This window comes from Perognathus longimembris, chromosome 1 (genome assembly GCF_023159225.1).
Source record: "Perognathus longimembris pacificus isolate PPM17 chromosome 1, ASM2315922v1, whole genome shotgun sequence".
NCBI lineage: Eukaryota > Metazoa > Chordata > Mammalia > Rodentia > Heteromyidae > Perognathus > Perognathus longimembris.
In genome coordinates, this window is record NC_063161.1 from 12,168,712 (window position 1) to 12,184,138 (window position 15,427).

The 15,427-nt window shown below is 47.4% G+C and overlaps 1 protein-coding gene across 3 annotated transcripts in view; it reads left to right on the forward strand.

The window, feature by feature from the left end:
* Positions 1 to 15,084, forward strand: part of Nuak1 (NUAK family kinase 1) — a 67,277-nt gene extending 52,193 nt beyond the window's left edge. For all 3 annotated transcript variants that reach the window (XM_048356690.1, XM_048356707.1, XM_048356700.1), the window contains 3 exons: positions 8,840 to 8,959; positions 10,809 to 10,941; positions 13,918 to 15,084. In XM_048356690.1, the coding sequence (XP_048212647.1) occupies positions 8,840 to 8,959; positions 10,809 to 10,941; positions 13,918 to 15,071 (1,407 nt within the window). In that variant the 3' untranslated portion in view covers positions 15,072 to 15,084. The remainder of the gene's footprint in view (positions 1 to 8,839; positions 8,960 to 10,808; positions 10,942 to 13,917) is intronic.
* Positions 15,085 to 15,427: the final 343 nt, after the last annotated feature.

The window sequence follows — 15,427 nt, forward strand, 5'->3', positions numbered from 1 at the left end:
TGCTGAAGGGTGGAGGACTGTGGCCACAGTACTTGGGCCTTGGTGGCTCCCACCTATAATTATGGCTGCTCCACAGGCAGAGATCTGAGGATGAAGGTTTGATGGCAGAAAAGTCCATGAGATTCTAAACTCCAAGGAACCACCAGCCTAGAAGCTGAAACTGCAAGTGTGGCTCAAGTGGAAGAGTGCCACCCTCAAGTAGAAAAAGGCATGTGAGAGCTTGAGGTCCTGAGTTCAAGCCCCAGTACCAGCACACACACACACACACACACACACACACACACACACACACACACACGCTATTGGGTCAGGCCTTGGTGGTTCATACCAGCAATCCTAGCTAATCAGGTGGCTGAGATCAAAGGATTGTGGTTCATAGCCAATTAATTTCCAATTAACTACTTAAAAAAAAAAAGCCAGGGGCTGGGAATGTGGCCCAGGAGTAGAGTGCTTGCCTCACATACATGAAGCCCTAGGTTCGATTCCTCAGTAAGTACCATATAGAAAAGGCCAGAAGTGGCGCTGTGGCTCAGGTGGTAGAGTGCTAGCCTTGAGCAAAAAGAAGCTAGGGACAGTGCTCAGGCCCTGAGTTCAAGCCCAAGACTGGTTAAAAAAAAAAAAGCCAGAAACTGGCATTATGGCTCAAAAGTGGTAGAGCAGTAGCTTTGAGCACAGGAACTCAGGGACAGTGCCCAGGCCATGAGTTCAAGCCCCAGGACCGGCTCCAAAAGAAGGAAAAAATGGTTTGAACTGGTCACACACTCCGCAGTTTTATAGCTCTTCCCTGCTTGGTGTTGCAAAAGAGCCCATGGGGCCATGGAAATGTATTATTGTTACTATCATGATTTTGCTGTGCTGGGATCGAACCCAGAGCCTTGTGCATGCTAGGCAAATCACTCTACTACTGAGCTACTCCCTCAGCTGGAAATTATTTATCTGGCCACTGCGAGAGGGTGTGGTTTCTAAAAATATTTGCACTCGCGCAGTCGGTCAGCAGAAGGAATGAAAGCAATGTGCCGCTCCGGGTTGCATTCCGTACTCTGTAGAAGCCTGAACTAAAATAGCACCCAGCGTAGCATTAATTCGCAATTAATAAAAAATGGGCCAGCTTCACATCCCACTCTCTGGGAGAATGGAATGCTGACAATTCCCATCGAAGGCTCCTGTAACAAATGCCTCCCCAGGAGCAGAGGGCCAGGCACGAGGGTCGGCTGACCTCCTCAAAGAGTGCTGGGAATCTGCTGAGCTTCAAGGGCTCAGGGTAGAGGGGCTTAGGGGAGATGATGACCTGTTGTCCCTGGTGACAATGGAAGCCGAGCTGCTGGGGATAAGAAAAGATGCTTTGAATGGCAAGGGACAGATGAGACAGAAACCTCAGGGCCTTAATAAGACGGGAGGCTTGGGATCATAGGCCGCTGGGCTTTGATTCTATCAGTGTGAGGACCGCATTCGTGCATTCATCCATTCATTTGTTCCTTCGTTTGTCCATTGTGCATACGAGTGTGTATGTGTGTGTATCCCTTATGCCAATCTATCTTTATCCATGCGTGCTGCTGCCACTCATCTAGTCCTGCATTTATAATAGATATCGTTTACTCACTCATTGAACCTCTGCTATGGACAATACTGATTTCCAGGTTTCTATTATGTGTTTGGTTATTGTGGGATTTAATAGTGAATCACAAAACCAGGTTCCTGCCATTGTGCATGCAGAATCCAGCAGTAAGAGAGAGAACAATCGAAAGATAAATGAAGAAGGCACTTTTCTAGTGGATTTGGAATTCTGCATGGGAAGAGATGCAATAAAGAAAGAACTACGTGGTACAACTGTCTACAGAAGCATAGGGTAGGACTAAAGCAAGGTGAGGCTATGGGAGCCAGGGTGGCCAGGCCCCCTTGCCTGGTGTTTTAAACTCTGTGAATCTACCACATTTTCTCTGGCTTTCTGACTGTGGGCATGTCTGGCCCCTTTTGTCTACAGTGCCCTTCTCACTCCTCCTTGCCTTGTCCCTCCTCTTGGGTTCTGTTGAGTGCCTCTTCTTTCAGGAAGCACACTCTGATCCCTTGGACAGGACCAGATGGCCCGTGTCGTGTGTGTGTGTATGTGTGTGTGTGTGTGTGTGTGTGTGTGTGTGTAAATGTTAACCAGGAAGTTGTGGATCTGTGCTCCAAGGGTGAAGAGCTGGATTTTGAAGGATGAGTTAGGGGTGTGACGGAAAGCAATGGGAGGATGGTTATCGAGGGTGAGGAAGAGGGCTTGGGAACCCTTAGGAAGTGAGAGCCCGGTGTCAGACCTTCAGGTACCTCATTCATTTGGTCCTCAGGTTGTCCCTAAACAGGAAGAGGCTCTGCTAGCTAATAACTACAAAGCTGTGGTTATTTGACTCTAAATTCTACCCTTTATCATATGACCCAAAGTTGCCCTCAGTCCAAGAGTTGCATCACCTGAGGACCTCTTGGGTCCTCTCCTTCATGTCAGCCGTATCTCGTGTGGAGGAGGCTTGCAGACACCGTCCCTGGGAGAGAATCTCCCAGTGCTGACTGTGGCCCACAGCCAGACTGCCTGGGGTCACAGTGAGAATAGCTGTGTAGGAGGCTGCTGTGGTGTGCGCAGTCAACCAGCAGTGGCTGGGCCTTTGCATTCTCAGGAGGGCTGCCCTTGGATGCCCCCTCCATGAAGAGCTTCCCCAGATTGCTCTGGGTTGCTCTTTTCTGGTCTCTTGAGGAAAGCCATGTCCCCTCCACCCATCATTCCACTCCCTGGGTTTTCTTCTTCACTGCACAGGCATGGGACCATCATGGACAAAGCCAACGGCAATCAACTCCGAGGCCTGAAAGGAGCCATGACATGTGTTTTCCTGGCTGGGATGGGCTGTCTTCCTTGCATCACCCAAAGCCCATTTCCTGGGTGTCCCCTCCTCCCCCACAAAGCAATGACCCTTCTTATTGTAAAACTTCACAGCCACTAAGGGAAGGCCTCCTCTGTATTGGATGTTGTGCAAGTGCTCTGCGCGTATCCGTTTCCCTGGTTTTATACCAGCCCAGCCAGGCTCCTTGACCCTTATCAGCTCCATTTTTGAAGATGAAGAAACACAAGGCCCATGTCTTAAAGGAACCCTCAGGCCTTCTTGTTAAGATGCAGGTTATGAACTGGGCCTAGGGTGAGGGACCCAAGTTTCCTTTCTAATATATTCCCAAGTGGTGTTGGTGCTATTGGTCCATAGCCTCAGGTTGGGAAGAGAGGAGGTTGGGATTTGAACTCAAGTACTTCAGCCCTATATACCTTATTTCCTCATCCTCACACACTGGCCATGCTTGTTTCATATGGGGGCAGTAATAATATCTCTTGACTCCCAACACCTTCCGTTCTGAGTTTGCTGTGTGTAGCAAACAGTTATAAAGTTAAACCACCCACCAGCTTGATCATGATGGCTGTGATTTATAGTTTGCCTTACCAAGACCGCTTCGTGGGTTTTACCTGTCTCTTCTCCACACCCTTGAACTGAGTCCTGTCATGAGTCCCAGTTTGCAGATGGAGACACAGAATGACTCGGCAGGTCCTACCTGGGAGGTGCGTCATAAATGAGGCCAACCTTGGATAGGTCTAGTGCGCCATACTTCCTTTTACACATTGTGAGTGCCAGACTACTGTTGATTCTTATCAGCTTCCTCTGTTAGTGTTAATATCAACAAGCTGACACTTCCTTTCCCCCTAGGTGAGCCCATTGTTCGCAGGGATCTAGGCTTAATCTGCTTTTTATGATTACGTGTACTTTAATTTGTGTCATGCCACATCCAGTAGGCTGTGTTGGTGTGCATAGCACAGGGGCATTAAACATGCTCTCATTCTGCAGCCATGACAGCTTCCCTATCTGTCTCCAGAATATGTTCCTCCCACTCTCCCGCACCCCCCTCCCCCCCCCCCCCGCCCCTGCCAATCTCCACTTCCACTGAACACTCCACTCCATGCTTCCCCTCCCCCACTCCCCGACAACCACTGCTCTACTTTCTGTCTCTATGACTTTGTCTACTCTAGGGAAGGCACATAAATAGACTCAGACAGTGGGCCTGGATTCGTTCACTTAGCGCACTATGTTCTGGGTTCATCCGTGTTACAGTGGGGGTTAATCCTTTTGACAGGTGAATGATGGCTTCCTAATTGATCTTTTGAATTCTGATTCTGACTTAGCGGGGCACATATCTCTAAAGGACTGATAGTCACAGAAGTTCCCGCTTCCCTCTTCCTCCCTCCAGATTAAGGAATGAGCCTCGCCATCTCCACACCTAAGCAAGAGCAAAGGCTGAACGGCTGCCCAGGGCAAGGCAGAGACAGAACAAACATGGTTCTGAACAAACATGGGGCCAGGGAACAACCTAGTGCCAGCCACAACACCAGGGAGGCACCTTTCTCTCAAGCTTACTTGTGTCAGCAAAGTGCTACTCTGAAAGCAAAGCCTGGTGGCCTCTTTGCTGGATAACAATGACCTCCATATTACAGCTGATGCTCTGTTGCTGAGAAACTGGACAGCTGGACAAGACCCACTGGCCTGTGGTTTGCATCTCTTCTTCCTGACCTTTAGCAAAGCTTCTCATGCCCAGACCCCTAAGCTGCTTTGTTGCCTGAGTAAAGGGCAGGATTACCATTATTTCAGGCTCTTTCATGTGGAAATCAATTCTGACATGTGATTATTTTTGTCTTATTATGTTTGCATTGAATACCTCCCAAATTTCAGTGTGGCTTTTATTCTTCCTGGATGATGATTATTATTAATTTTCTAGGATGGCTTAATATTTTCAATTTATTTCAAGTCCTTTTTCCCCCTAAAGTAATAATTAGAAGGAGAAGAAGCCATAAATAATTGCCTATCATTGAAAGCCAATGTGGTGAGCCCAAAGTAATCTCAAAAATAAACATAATAGAAACCAAGTAGACGCAAGGGGGATTTCAAAGTTCTAGCTTGATGGAGAGCGACTAAAGATAGTAAACACACAGCCTACTCCCCCTCTACCCCCCTGCCCCTTCCCAACCAAGAATTGCTCCTGGATTTAATTGGAAGGGCTGAAAAAAAGAACTCACAGAGAAATGAGTTCTTCCTTTTGTGATTCAAAGCTGTGCAATTCTTTCCCGGGCACCTAAACCTTCTCTATTTCTTCACTGTTCAGTTCAACTGTGTCTCAGGCATCAGGAAATATGCTAGCTGAGTTGAAAAGGTGGCAGGCAAACATTGATTTAGTTCCAATTGGGTGTCTGTTACTGTCGTAAGCATCATTAATTATGTTGTATTGTTGGTCACTAAAACACTGTAGGGGTATTAAGACTCTTCCTACCCCCCCCCCCCCCCCGCATTTTACAGAGGAGAAAAATGAGGCCTATAAAGGGCCCCCAATTACACATAAGCTCCCTGTGGCATTAAATCCAAAGAGCTAAAGCCCAAATTTGAAAGGTCTAGGATTTGAGGACATCCTGCTCTCCCCCCACTTTCTCTCCCTCTCTCTCTCTCTCTCTCTGCCTTGATTAATATTGCTTTTCCGTTTAAGTGCCAAGAACACGGGCTAATCTAGGTTTCTATTAATCTTGGGTCCTGAGCAATGACAGCTTTACAGGGAGAGGCTGATAAACATCAGTCTGTGCGGATGGGAGGGGGTCATAACATAAACACACTTCTCTACAATGGCTGCTCAGCCTAGCAAGGGTGCCCAACTCCTGTGGCGTGTGTACACAGCGGGGGCTCTCACACTTGTGTGGGAAGGAAGCTCCAGCGTGTCTCAGACAACGTGCACGCGCTGTGGGGAATGGGCTTTCCTGAGCTGTGACTGAGTCTGCTGTAGCTGGACAAGACTCGTTGGGATTCTCAGTGCTGCAGTCATTCCGTTACTGTTCTGATTGACAGGACATAAAGCTTCCAACCAACTTCCTGAAAGCCAGTGTGTGTGTGTGTGTGTGTGTGTGTGTGTGTGTGTGTGTGTGTGTAGAGGGGTGGGGGGAGGGTGCTTGATAAGAAAAGTGGGTGGAACTCGGGGCAATGAAGTGCAATCTGAGCTCTGAGAATGTACGTTCCGAGGGTGGTTGTAAGCCAGCTGCTTCCAATGACATTCCCTTCATTCAAGGATAACTTTGAGCAGATTGGCTGCTTCTAGGGGCTTCATTCAAAGCAGAGGCTCCGGTGGTATTCAGGCTGGGCTGTTTGCTGTGCTTGTGGCTTGTGAACCACCCAGCCTATTTATAAGCTGCAAATGGAAATCAGGTTGGGGAACTGCAGAATCCGCAGGGGGTGGGGTCGTTGTGGGGGGCGTGGCTTCACCGAGTGAAATGCACAGATTATCTAAGGGCTCGGTGGCTTAGAGGTCCAGGTGTTTATGTCACTGCTTACTAGTTAGTTACATGCCTTCCCAGGAGTAGCCTTGGCTCCTTCTCTCCCGTGTCTCCTCATCGGTGTAATGCATTCATCGACAAGTACCCAGGACATGAAATAGACCATTTTTTGAGCACTTTTAGGTGTAAAGTTGAGTGGTGTAAAGTTTACTCACACAGTCATATCGTCACTGTCATTGTTAGGATGAGACTAGGGCATACAGCAGTGTCTGATCATTTGTTGAATAAAGTTTATGGTCTGATGCCATTCTTTTACATTATCTATTGACACCTTGGGCTTTTCAGGATAGATAAATGCTGTTGTCCTGACTGGCACTCTGCAGGGAATGATTCAGGAATGGGGCTGGGGGAGGTGTGCAACTTACCAATTGCCTCAGGACTTAAAGTGTGGAAGGGAAGGCCCATATTCATGCCTGCGTGTAGAGCGAACAGATGTGCCTGTGCTCATATGAGATACCTACTAGGCACATCCACATGTATAAGGAAATAAATAAAACACTTGAAGTAACCAAAGAGGAGAGCAATGCCAAAGAGCATGAAAGAGAACAGAAGCAAGGTTAGGTGAAACATTGGTACGGAGCTTGCAAGTTAGGAAGCATGTTTGCCTCTATGGTCGCAACCTGATGAATAATTATTATCTCCCCATCATCCTCTGAGCTAGAACAGGGCAGAGATCATGATTTCCATTTCTGGGTGGATACAGGTGAGGCCCAGAATTACAGAATCACACAGAGGGCTAGTGTGCCATGAGCTAGGATGGCTCAAAAATCTAGCGCTCTCTGCATCTCCTCTCGTGTTCCACAGGGGTTAAAGGCAGTTCTGATCAGAGTGAGGTAGATAGGAAGGCCGTGGTGTCAGTGGAGTAGTAGGCCAGGATTTCCCACTGTGTGATACGGACAACACGGCAGGTACAGTCCGACAAATTTTAAATGAATAGTTGCATAGTAGTCTCCCATACTTGAGATGTTACTTGCTGTGATTTTAGTGAACGACAGTCCAAACGTATCACATGGAAAATAAACATAAGTCATACGTTTTAATTCTGGAGTAGCACGATGACATTGTGGAGTCTTCCAGTTCTATCTTACCTGGAAAGGGATTCATCCTTGTGCAGTGTAGCTTCACTGCCTTCCAGCCCTCCCTCCCCACACCTGTGACTAGCTGTCTCATTTATCTGATAAACTGTCCGGATCCTGCTGTGCTTGTGGTCACGTGACCCTTATTTTACTTAATCATGGCACCAAAGCGTAAGACTGGTGATGCTGGCAGTTAATTTTATTACAGTATGTTGTTAAATTGGATTTAAAAAATTTAGGTACTGCTAATTTCTTACTATACTTGATTTATAAGTTAAACTTGATCAGGAATGTATGTATGAAAACATAGGATATGTAAGAAAAAGAAAAAAACATAGAATGTGTAGGATTCAGTGTTGTCTGAAGCTTCAGGCATATACTGGAGGTCATTTTTTTTTAAAATTTAAGCTGTAGAACAAACACAGCAGTAATTTCTATGTTAGCCTCAATAGGACAAATAAATTAGTTATTTTTGTTTGTCACTCATGGGGCTTCAATGCAGGGCCTGAGTGCTGTCCCTGAGCAACTTTGCTCAAAGCTAACACTCTACCACTTTGAGCCACAGCTCCATTTCCAGTTTTCTGGTGGCTAACTGGAGATAAGAGCTTCACAGATTTTCTTGCTTGGGCATGATCCTCAGATCTCAGCCTCCTGAGCAGCTAGGATTACAGTTGTGAGCCACCAGCGCCCAGCTTAAGTTCATTTTTTAACATCACTACTGCACTCCAAAATTGGAGGCAACACATTTATTGAGGGCCTTGGGACACAACTTCTACAATGAAGGCTTCTGTACCCTTTGTGTCCCTTAGGTAATCGTGACATAGGTGATTTTGTGTGTGTGTGTGTGTGTGTGTGTGTGTGTGTGTGTGTGTGCTTGCGTGTGTGCCAGTACTAGAGCCTGAAGTGGAAGCCTTGCACTCTTGCTGGGCTGTTTTGCTCATGGCTGACATTCTACCACGTGGCCATACCTGCAGTCCTGACTTGTTGGTTAATGGGTGATAAGAATCTCATGGATTGGTCTGCCGCAGCTGTGACTCTCAGGTCTCAGCCTCTGAGTTAGGAATGTAAGAGTGAGACGCCCAGTGCCTGGTTAAGTTGGTGATTTTGTAGACATGATTGCTCAGTTTCAGCATAGACCAGAGTCCATAGGAAGAGTGCTTTTGAGTACCAGAGCCTGCAGTGCATGGATAGGGCAGAACCGGAAATGGTGCAGCGGAAACACTGCCTGTCCCAGTCCTGCCAATTGATCCTTCCATGGAGACTCAGGACCGGAGAGAAGAGGGCCATTCAGATTTCCCATCAGCTCCCAGTGGGGATGAATTGATGATCTATGGCTCACACTAGTAACTTAACCCTAACGAAACTTCTTGTGTCTCACTTCTCATTGTAGATTGCTGACTTTGGGCTTTCCAACCTGTACCAGAAGGACAAGTTCTTGCAAACATTTTGTGGGAGTCCACTCTATGCTTCCCCTGAAATCGTCAATGGAAGGCCTTACCGGGGGCCAGAGGTGAGCAGGCAGCCTAGTGTTTACAGGGTTGGGGGAGGAGGAGGAGGAGGGAGAGAAAGAGGTGTTGGTGGTGGTGGTGGTGGTGGTGAGAGGGAGAGGAGGAGGGAGAGTCGAAGGAGGGAGAAGCAAATAAGCAAAACAAAACAAAAAAGCAAGCAAAGAAAGCTTGAGATTAGATTGCAATCATAATATAGACTATTAAAAGCAATAATATACACACCTGAGAAAATTTAGGAAACCTAGAAAATTCTAAAGGAGAACATAAAGTTATCTGCTACTCTTCACCCAGAAGAAACGTATATGTAAGGATAGATATACATATGTGTTCAAAATGACTCTTCTTTTGGACTATTCCAAGATAGGGCTCTGCATTTCAGAAATAATAGAGCTCTCAAAAATAATTGAGATCACCTAAAAATAACTGAGGTCACATTACTAAAAGACAAGGTCTCCTCCCTGTGACACACATATCTCTGCCCTTTGCTAACCTAACGTTATATTGTGACATCTTCCAAAGTCATTATTATTTAAAATGTAATTTGTAAAGATCACATAATTTTAATTATTTATCGGCGCCAGTTCTTAAGGTTCAAAACAGGGCCTAGGTGCTGTCCCTGAGCTTTTTTGCTCAAGGATAACGTTCTACTACTTGAGCCATAGAGTCTCCTGGACTTTCCTGTGTGGGCTGGCTTTTGAACTGCAATCTTCAGATCTTAGCTTCCTGAGTAGCTACCATTACAGGAGTGAGCCACCTGGGCTGTGCCAGAGATACATTTTAATTGCATCTTTCTTTCATGGGAAAAGTATTTCATGTCTAAAGCTTCCAGATAGATACATATGAAAGTATTACTTTGCAAATGGGCGAGGTGTAGGGAATCACTCTCCTTTAGGAAGGTGGTTCTCTTTACAGAGAAATTCACTCAGTGTCCTTTAAATAGCTGCTGCTCAGTGTGTGGAAATGTTTTCTTACAAATATTTATGTACTGTTGGAGAGTGTTTAAGGGGCAGGGCTGGGAGTGAGGAGAGGATGCCAAGAGCTTGCACCAGAGAAGAGAAGCACGGGACTCAATTGACATAATGGTTGAAACTTGACATTGTAAATTTATCATCGCTAATGAGTGATGGTCTCTCATGGCCTATGTTTGAAATGCAAAGCTGGCAATCTATGATCTAGCCAAGCAAGCATGCTTTATTTGGCCATACTTGTATTTGTAAGAAAAGCAAACAAATACTTAATGATGGAGAGATTTCATAGAAAAGTCTTTTTTTTTTTTTTTTTTAAAATCCCTGTAAAAACTAAAGTCTCTGACAGTGCTGGTCCTGCATTTCTACACAGTAGCAATTAGCCAAAGAGAGGCTGCCTGCCTAGGATGGATGAATACATTCTACAGTTTGTTTCTGTCCCGAAACCTCCATATTATATCCTTATTATTTTTTCTTTTTCTTTTTTTTTTCCATCTGCCTGGCTCCTATGTAATTTGAGTTTGCAACCCATGGTGTATCTGAATCTTCAATTGGCAATGAGGAGCCTGCATCCTAATTTTACCTCCATCACTTGGAGAGAGCCTCTGGAAAAACCATTTTGTGGTCTTGTGCCTCAGTATTCTAATCTATCAAAAGGAGCTAAAAAGATTCCAGTCCCCCCACCATCCTGCTTCAAAGAATTATAGTGAGGACCGAAGATGATAATCTACTGAAGACAATTCTTAAGTAGGCAGGGCCTGTTGCAGCCCAAGCTGCCTTGATTGCTATGTCAATTGTCAGTCTGTCTACTTTGTCAGCCAGGTGCTAAATTCAGTTCCTTGGGGGCCGTTTCTCAGCTCCTGTGTCTCCTATCTCCCTGTTCCAGGTGGACAGCTGGGCCCTGGGCGTGTTGCTTTACACTCTTGTGTACGGAACGATGCCCTTTGATGGTTTCGATCACAAAAACCTGATCCGCCAGATCAGCAGCGGAGAATACCGGGAGCCCACGCAACCCTCAGGTGCGTGTCCTCTGGAGGGCCAGGGAATGAGGCGGGGGCTCACAAGCTCTCCTTTAGATGTCTGTACATATGTCTGTAAGGAGTCTTCTGCTTTCCCTCATTTGTCTTTCCAGAAAAGTCCTCCTAGACAAAGCTGGCTTGTGAGACAGCTTTATCTAAACCGTCCCAGGTGGAAATTTCGAAGCAAATACTCCTATCTACATGGCAACCTGGGGTTTTTGTGTGCTGTACATATCTGGGCAACTCAGTCTTACTGGCTTGGTTTCTCTATGTAGACAGATGACCACCACTTGGCCTGCACTGACGTGCCAAGAGAGGGTAATGTTCTGTCCTTTTCACCCCTGTGCCTAGAGTCCGATTTCTGGCATCTGGTCCTTCTGACCTCCTAAACCAACTCAGTGGCTTAAGTAACCACCATGTAATCATCTCTCTCCATCCTCTAGGTTGAGCAGTGTCCTGGCCTTGCTTGGGGGTCTGGTGGGTAGGTGGAGTCTTCTCTAGTTGTAACCAGCAGGGGGAGCTGCTGCTGGGGCTGAGTGTTAACTTATTCAGCATGTTTCCTTGTGGACTCTGCCCCTTTGAAAGCCCTCCTACCACATGGCCTCTCTTTCCAGCATGGAGCCTGGACTGCTTACAGATCAGCTGAGGATTCTTAAGAAGGAAGGAATCTGGCAGACATTCTTACTGACTGTGCTTGGAAGCTGGGTACTGTCGCCTCTGGTGTGTTCTAGTGGTTAAAGCAACCAAGCTCCGTCTCTTCAGGGGAGAGCATAATGTATACACAGTGAGAGTGTGTATAGATGACTATCTGGGATCTACTTAACCCAGGCATTTCCACTTATCTACAACAGAGATGTGTGCATACCGACCGAGATACACACATAGAGCCGACTCTCATTGCTTGCTACAATTATGCTTTAAGAAGTTGCTTCAAGCACTGAGCGCATACTGATCCATTGTTTCTAGGGGGAATAGTGGGTTAGATTCCTGTGACTTCCCATCATAGTATCTATCAATCAATACTCAACGATGTTTGTATATTTAACACACCTTGTGAACTATATGTTATTAGTTGGGCACTGGTAGCTCATGCCTGTGATCCTAGCTACTCAGGAGGCTATGATCTGAGGATTGAGGTTTGAAACCAGCCTGGGCAGGAAGGTCTGTGAGACTCTTATTTCCAATAAGCTAGAAATAGCCAGAAGTGGCACTGGGGCTCAAGTGGTAGAGCCATAGCCTTGATCAAAAGAAGCTCAGAGACAGCCCCCAGGCCCTGAGTTCAAGCCTTAGGACTGGCAAAAAAGAAAAAAAAAAAGGAAAAGAATTATGGACAAATTAACCTTGAAACCAGTGATCGGTAGCTGTGTAACTCAGGCCTGACGCTTGTCTAACACATATTTTCTTTTTGTACTTAGGAATGTTAAGCAGTACTTCTGTACTCTGCTTTGGGCCATTTTAAGTAGTAGAATCACAGCAGAAAGTCCCCAAATGTGAAATACACTTCCCTAAGTAGACTGAGAAAAGGATGCTTGTTTACCGGCTCAGAGCTGAACCCAGCTGCCAGCTCACATAGGTTTTGGGGCCACTCAAACATTTCACTGCTATGTGAGCGTGCAAAAATGCCTACAAGAGCTGGGAGTAGTGATTTGGGGATTGCAAATAAGTTTTACTTAGTAGAGGAATTTGTAAATACAGAATCCGTGGACAACGAGGATTGACTTGTCGATGAAGTTATAAATGTACATATATAATATAATATATATAACACATACACACACTTGCACATATGTGTGTATGCTTGTGTACCTTTATACACACATATTTGCATATGTATACAAACATATTGAAACAGAAAGAGTTCCAGAGAGAGAGGAGGAAGTACATGTATGGTAATATCTAGCTATATATGTATATATATATTTTTTTTTCTCTCAATAAGCTAAGCTGTTCTTTTGGGAAATTTTTGGAATAACTTCTTTGGTGGTCTTATTTGCTTCACAAGCTAACTGGTGCTGATAGAAATCCTGGCACGTTGTGGGAGTTCAGGAAATACTTACTGGATGACTGAAGGCCATCCCTTTGCTTTTCAGGGGTGCAACTCACTGGTCCCCATTGCCAAACCTTTGCCAGCTGCTCAGCAGCCTTCTTAGGTGGCCGGGGAAAAGTGGCAGCTTCCCAAGATATAATTCAACCCCAACTGGTGGGGGAGGGGGGAGGATGACATACTTTGACCTAACAGTCAGCTGGTTGGCTAGGAGCATCCTTGATCCTCTTTGGCCAGAGAGATGTATGAGGAAAATGTTTCTGAGACAGGCTGTGGACAGAGGGGTAGGTAGAAGATACAGATTAACCTTCTCATCGGACAGCTTAGTGAATACCAGTATGGCTTAGGTCAGGCAAGGAAAAGAGGTGAGCTCATTGGGTGTGGCTCTCAGAACATGGCCCAGGCCTTGGGGGTGAGGCTAACTTTGGGGGACAGCTGCTTTCCTTGCCCAGGTGTGTGAGTGAGCACCACACCTGGCCCTGTGAACTCTTCTCTGCTCTCTGCCTCCAGTACCTTTCCCAGGGATTGGAAGCACAGAGTGTTTATAGGTGCCACGGTACTCAGCCACCTGCTTTCTGTGTGGGTAAAGTGATATCCACTAAAGGAATGGCAAGGTCAAGCCTAAATTCTTTCCTAATGAGACCTGGCCTTCTGTGCTTTCCAAAGGTCGGGGTGGTGGAAAGGTGGGTAGTTCCAGGGTGTGCTATGCTAGTGCCTTGGCCTCTGTGTCTGCGCCTTGATCATGCTCTTGTTGTCCAGTCTGAATGAAGGGCTCTGGCTTCTTGCTCCATCATGAGTCAGGCCCAGCCCTCCCCATGACCTTTTCCTAAAGCGAGTGTGTGTCTCTTTAACCGCTTCCGGAGAGCCACCCCTGCCCCAAAGCCCCAAGATCCCATGCATCTTTCTCAAGCCTTCTGTCTCTCATCCCCTAGACGCTCGAGGGCTCATTCGGTGGATGCTGATGGTGAACCCCGATCGCCGGGCCACCATTGAGGACATCGCGAACCACTGGTGGGTGAACTGGGGCTACAAGAGCAGTGTCTGCGACTGCGATGCCCTCTGTGACTCGGAGTCCCCGCTTCTGGCACGGATCATCGACTGGCATCACCGTTCCACTGGGCTGCAGGCTGAGGCCGAAGCCAATAGGAAGGGCCTGACCAAGCCTGGAGCGTCTGAGGTCATGCTGGAGCGGCAGCGATCGCTGAAGAAGTCCAAGAAGGAGAATGACTTTGCTCAGTCTGGCCAGGACTCAGTGCCCGAAAGCCCCTCCAAGTTGAACTCCAAGAGGCCCAAGGGCATCCTGAAGAAGCGAAGCAACAGTGAACACCGGTCACATAGCACGGGCTTCATTGAAGGCGTGGTAGGTCCTACCTTACCGTCTCCTTTTAAGATGGAGCAGGACTTGTGCAGGACGGGTGTGCCCCTGCCTACCTCTCCCGAGGCAGACATGCAGGGGAAACTCAGCCCCAAGCAGTCAGCCACCATGCCCAAGAAAGGAATCTTGAAAAAGACCCAGCAGAGAGAATCAGGTTACTATTCCTCACCAGAACGCAGTGAATCCTCAGAGCTGCTCGACAGTCAGGACGTGATGGGCAGTGGCCTCCCTTCCCCCAGCCTCCCAGACCCAGCCAGGGTGACGTCCCATAGCCTGTCCTGCCGCCGGAAGGGCATCTTGAAACACAGCAGCAAATACTCAGCCGCCACCACGGACCTGGCCCTCACGGGTCCTGAAATGCCCACACTGGAATCCTTATCACCATCTGGGGTCCCCACCGAGGGCCTGTCACGGAGCTACAGCCGACCGTCCAGCGTCATCAGCGACGACAGCGTCCTGTCCAGTGATTCCTTTGATCTGTTGGATATGCAGGAGAATCGCCCGGTCTGCCAGCGCATCCGAAGCTGTGTCTCCGCTGAAAACTTTCTCCAGCTCCAGGACTTTGAGGCGCTCCACAATCGGCCCAGGCCCCAGTACCTGAAACGGTACCGGAATCGGCTGGCGGACAGTAGCTTCTCCCTCCTCACGGACATGGATGACGTGACTCAGGTCTACAAGAAAGCGCTGGAGATCTGCAGCAAGCTCAACTAAGCCCTCCAGGGCACCCGGGATGGGGCGGGTGGGGGCGAGGGAGGAAGGGGAGCAGGACTTGTACTAACAGGCTGGTTAGTTACCTCTTTGCTGGCCCACGACCACAGACTGAAAAAGGACTGGCGCCGTCTGGGTTGGCCACGTTTGCAGTCTTGAGCCAGCGCCTCAAAGGGAGAAGCAGCTCTCTTGCCAATTCTGCCAACTGCCAGTCTGAATAAGCATCCTAATTGGCATTTGCATATGACGCCTTGTGGAGGACCAGCTGTCCCAGGAAGGGAAGGTGGTATTGGCTAGCACTTAGTGGGAGGGGGACCCAGCGGGGGAAGGTCGCATTTCCCAGAAGCATTTCTAAATGC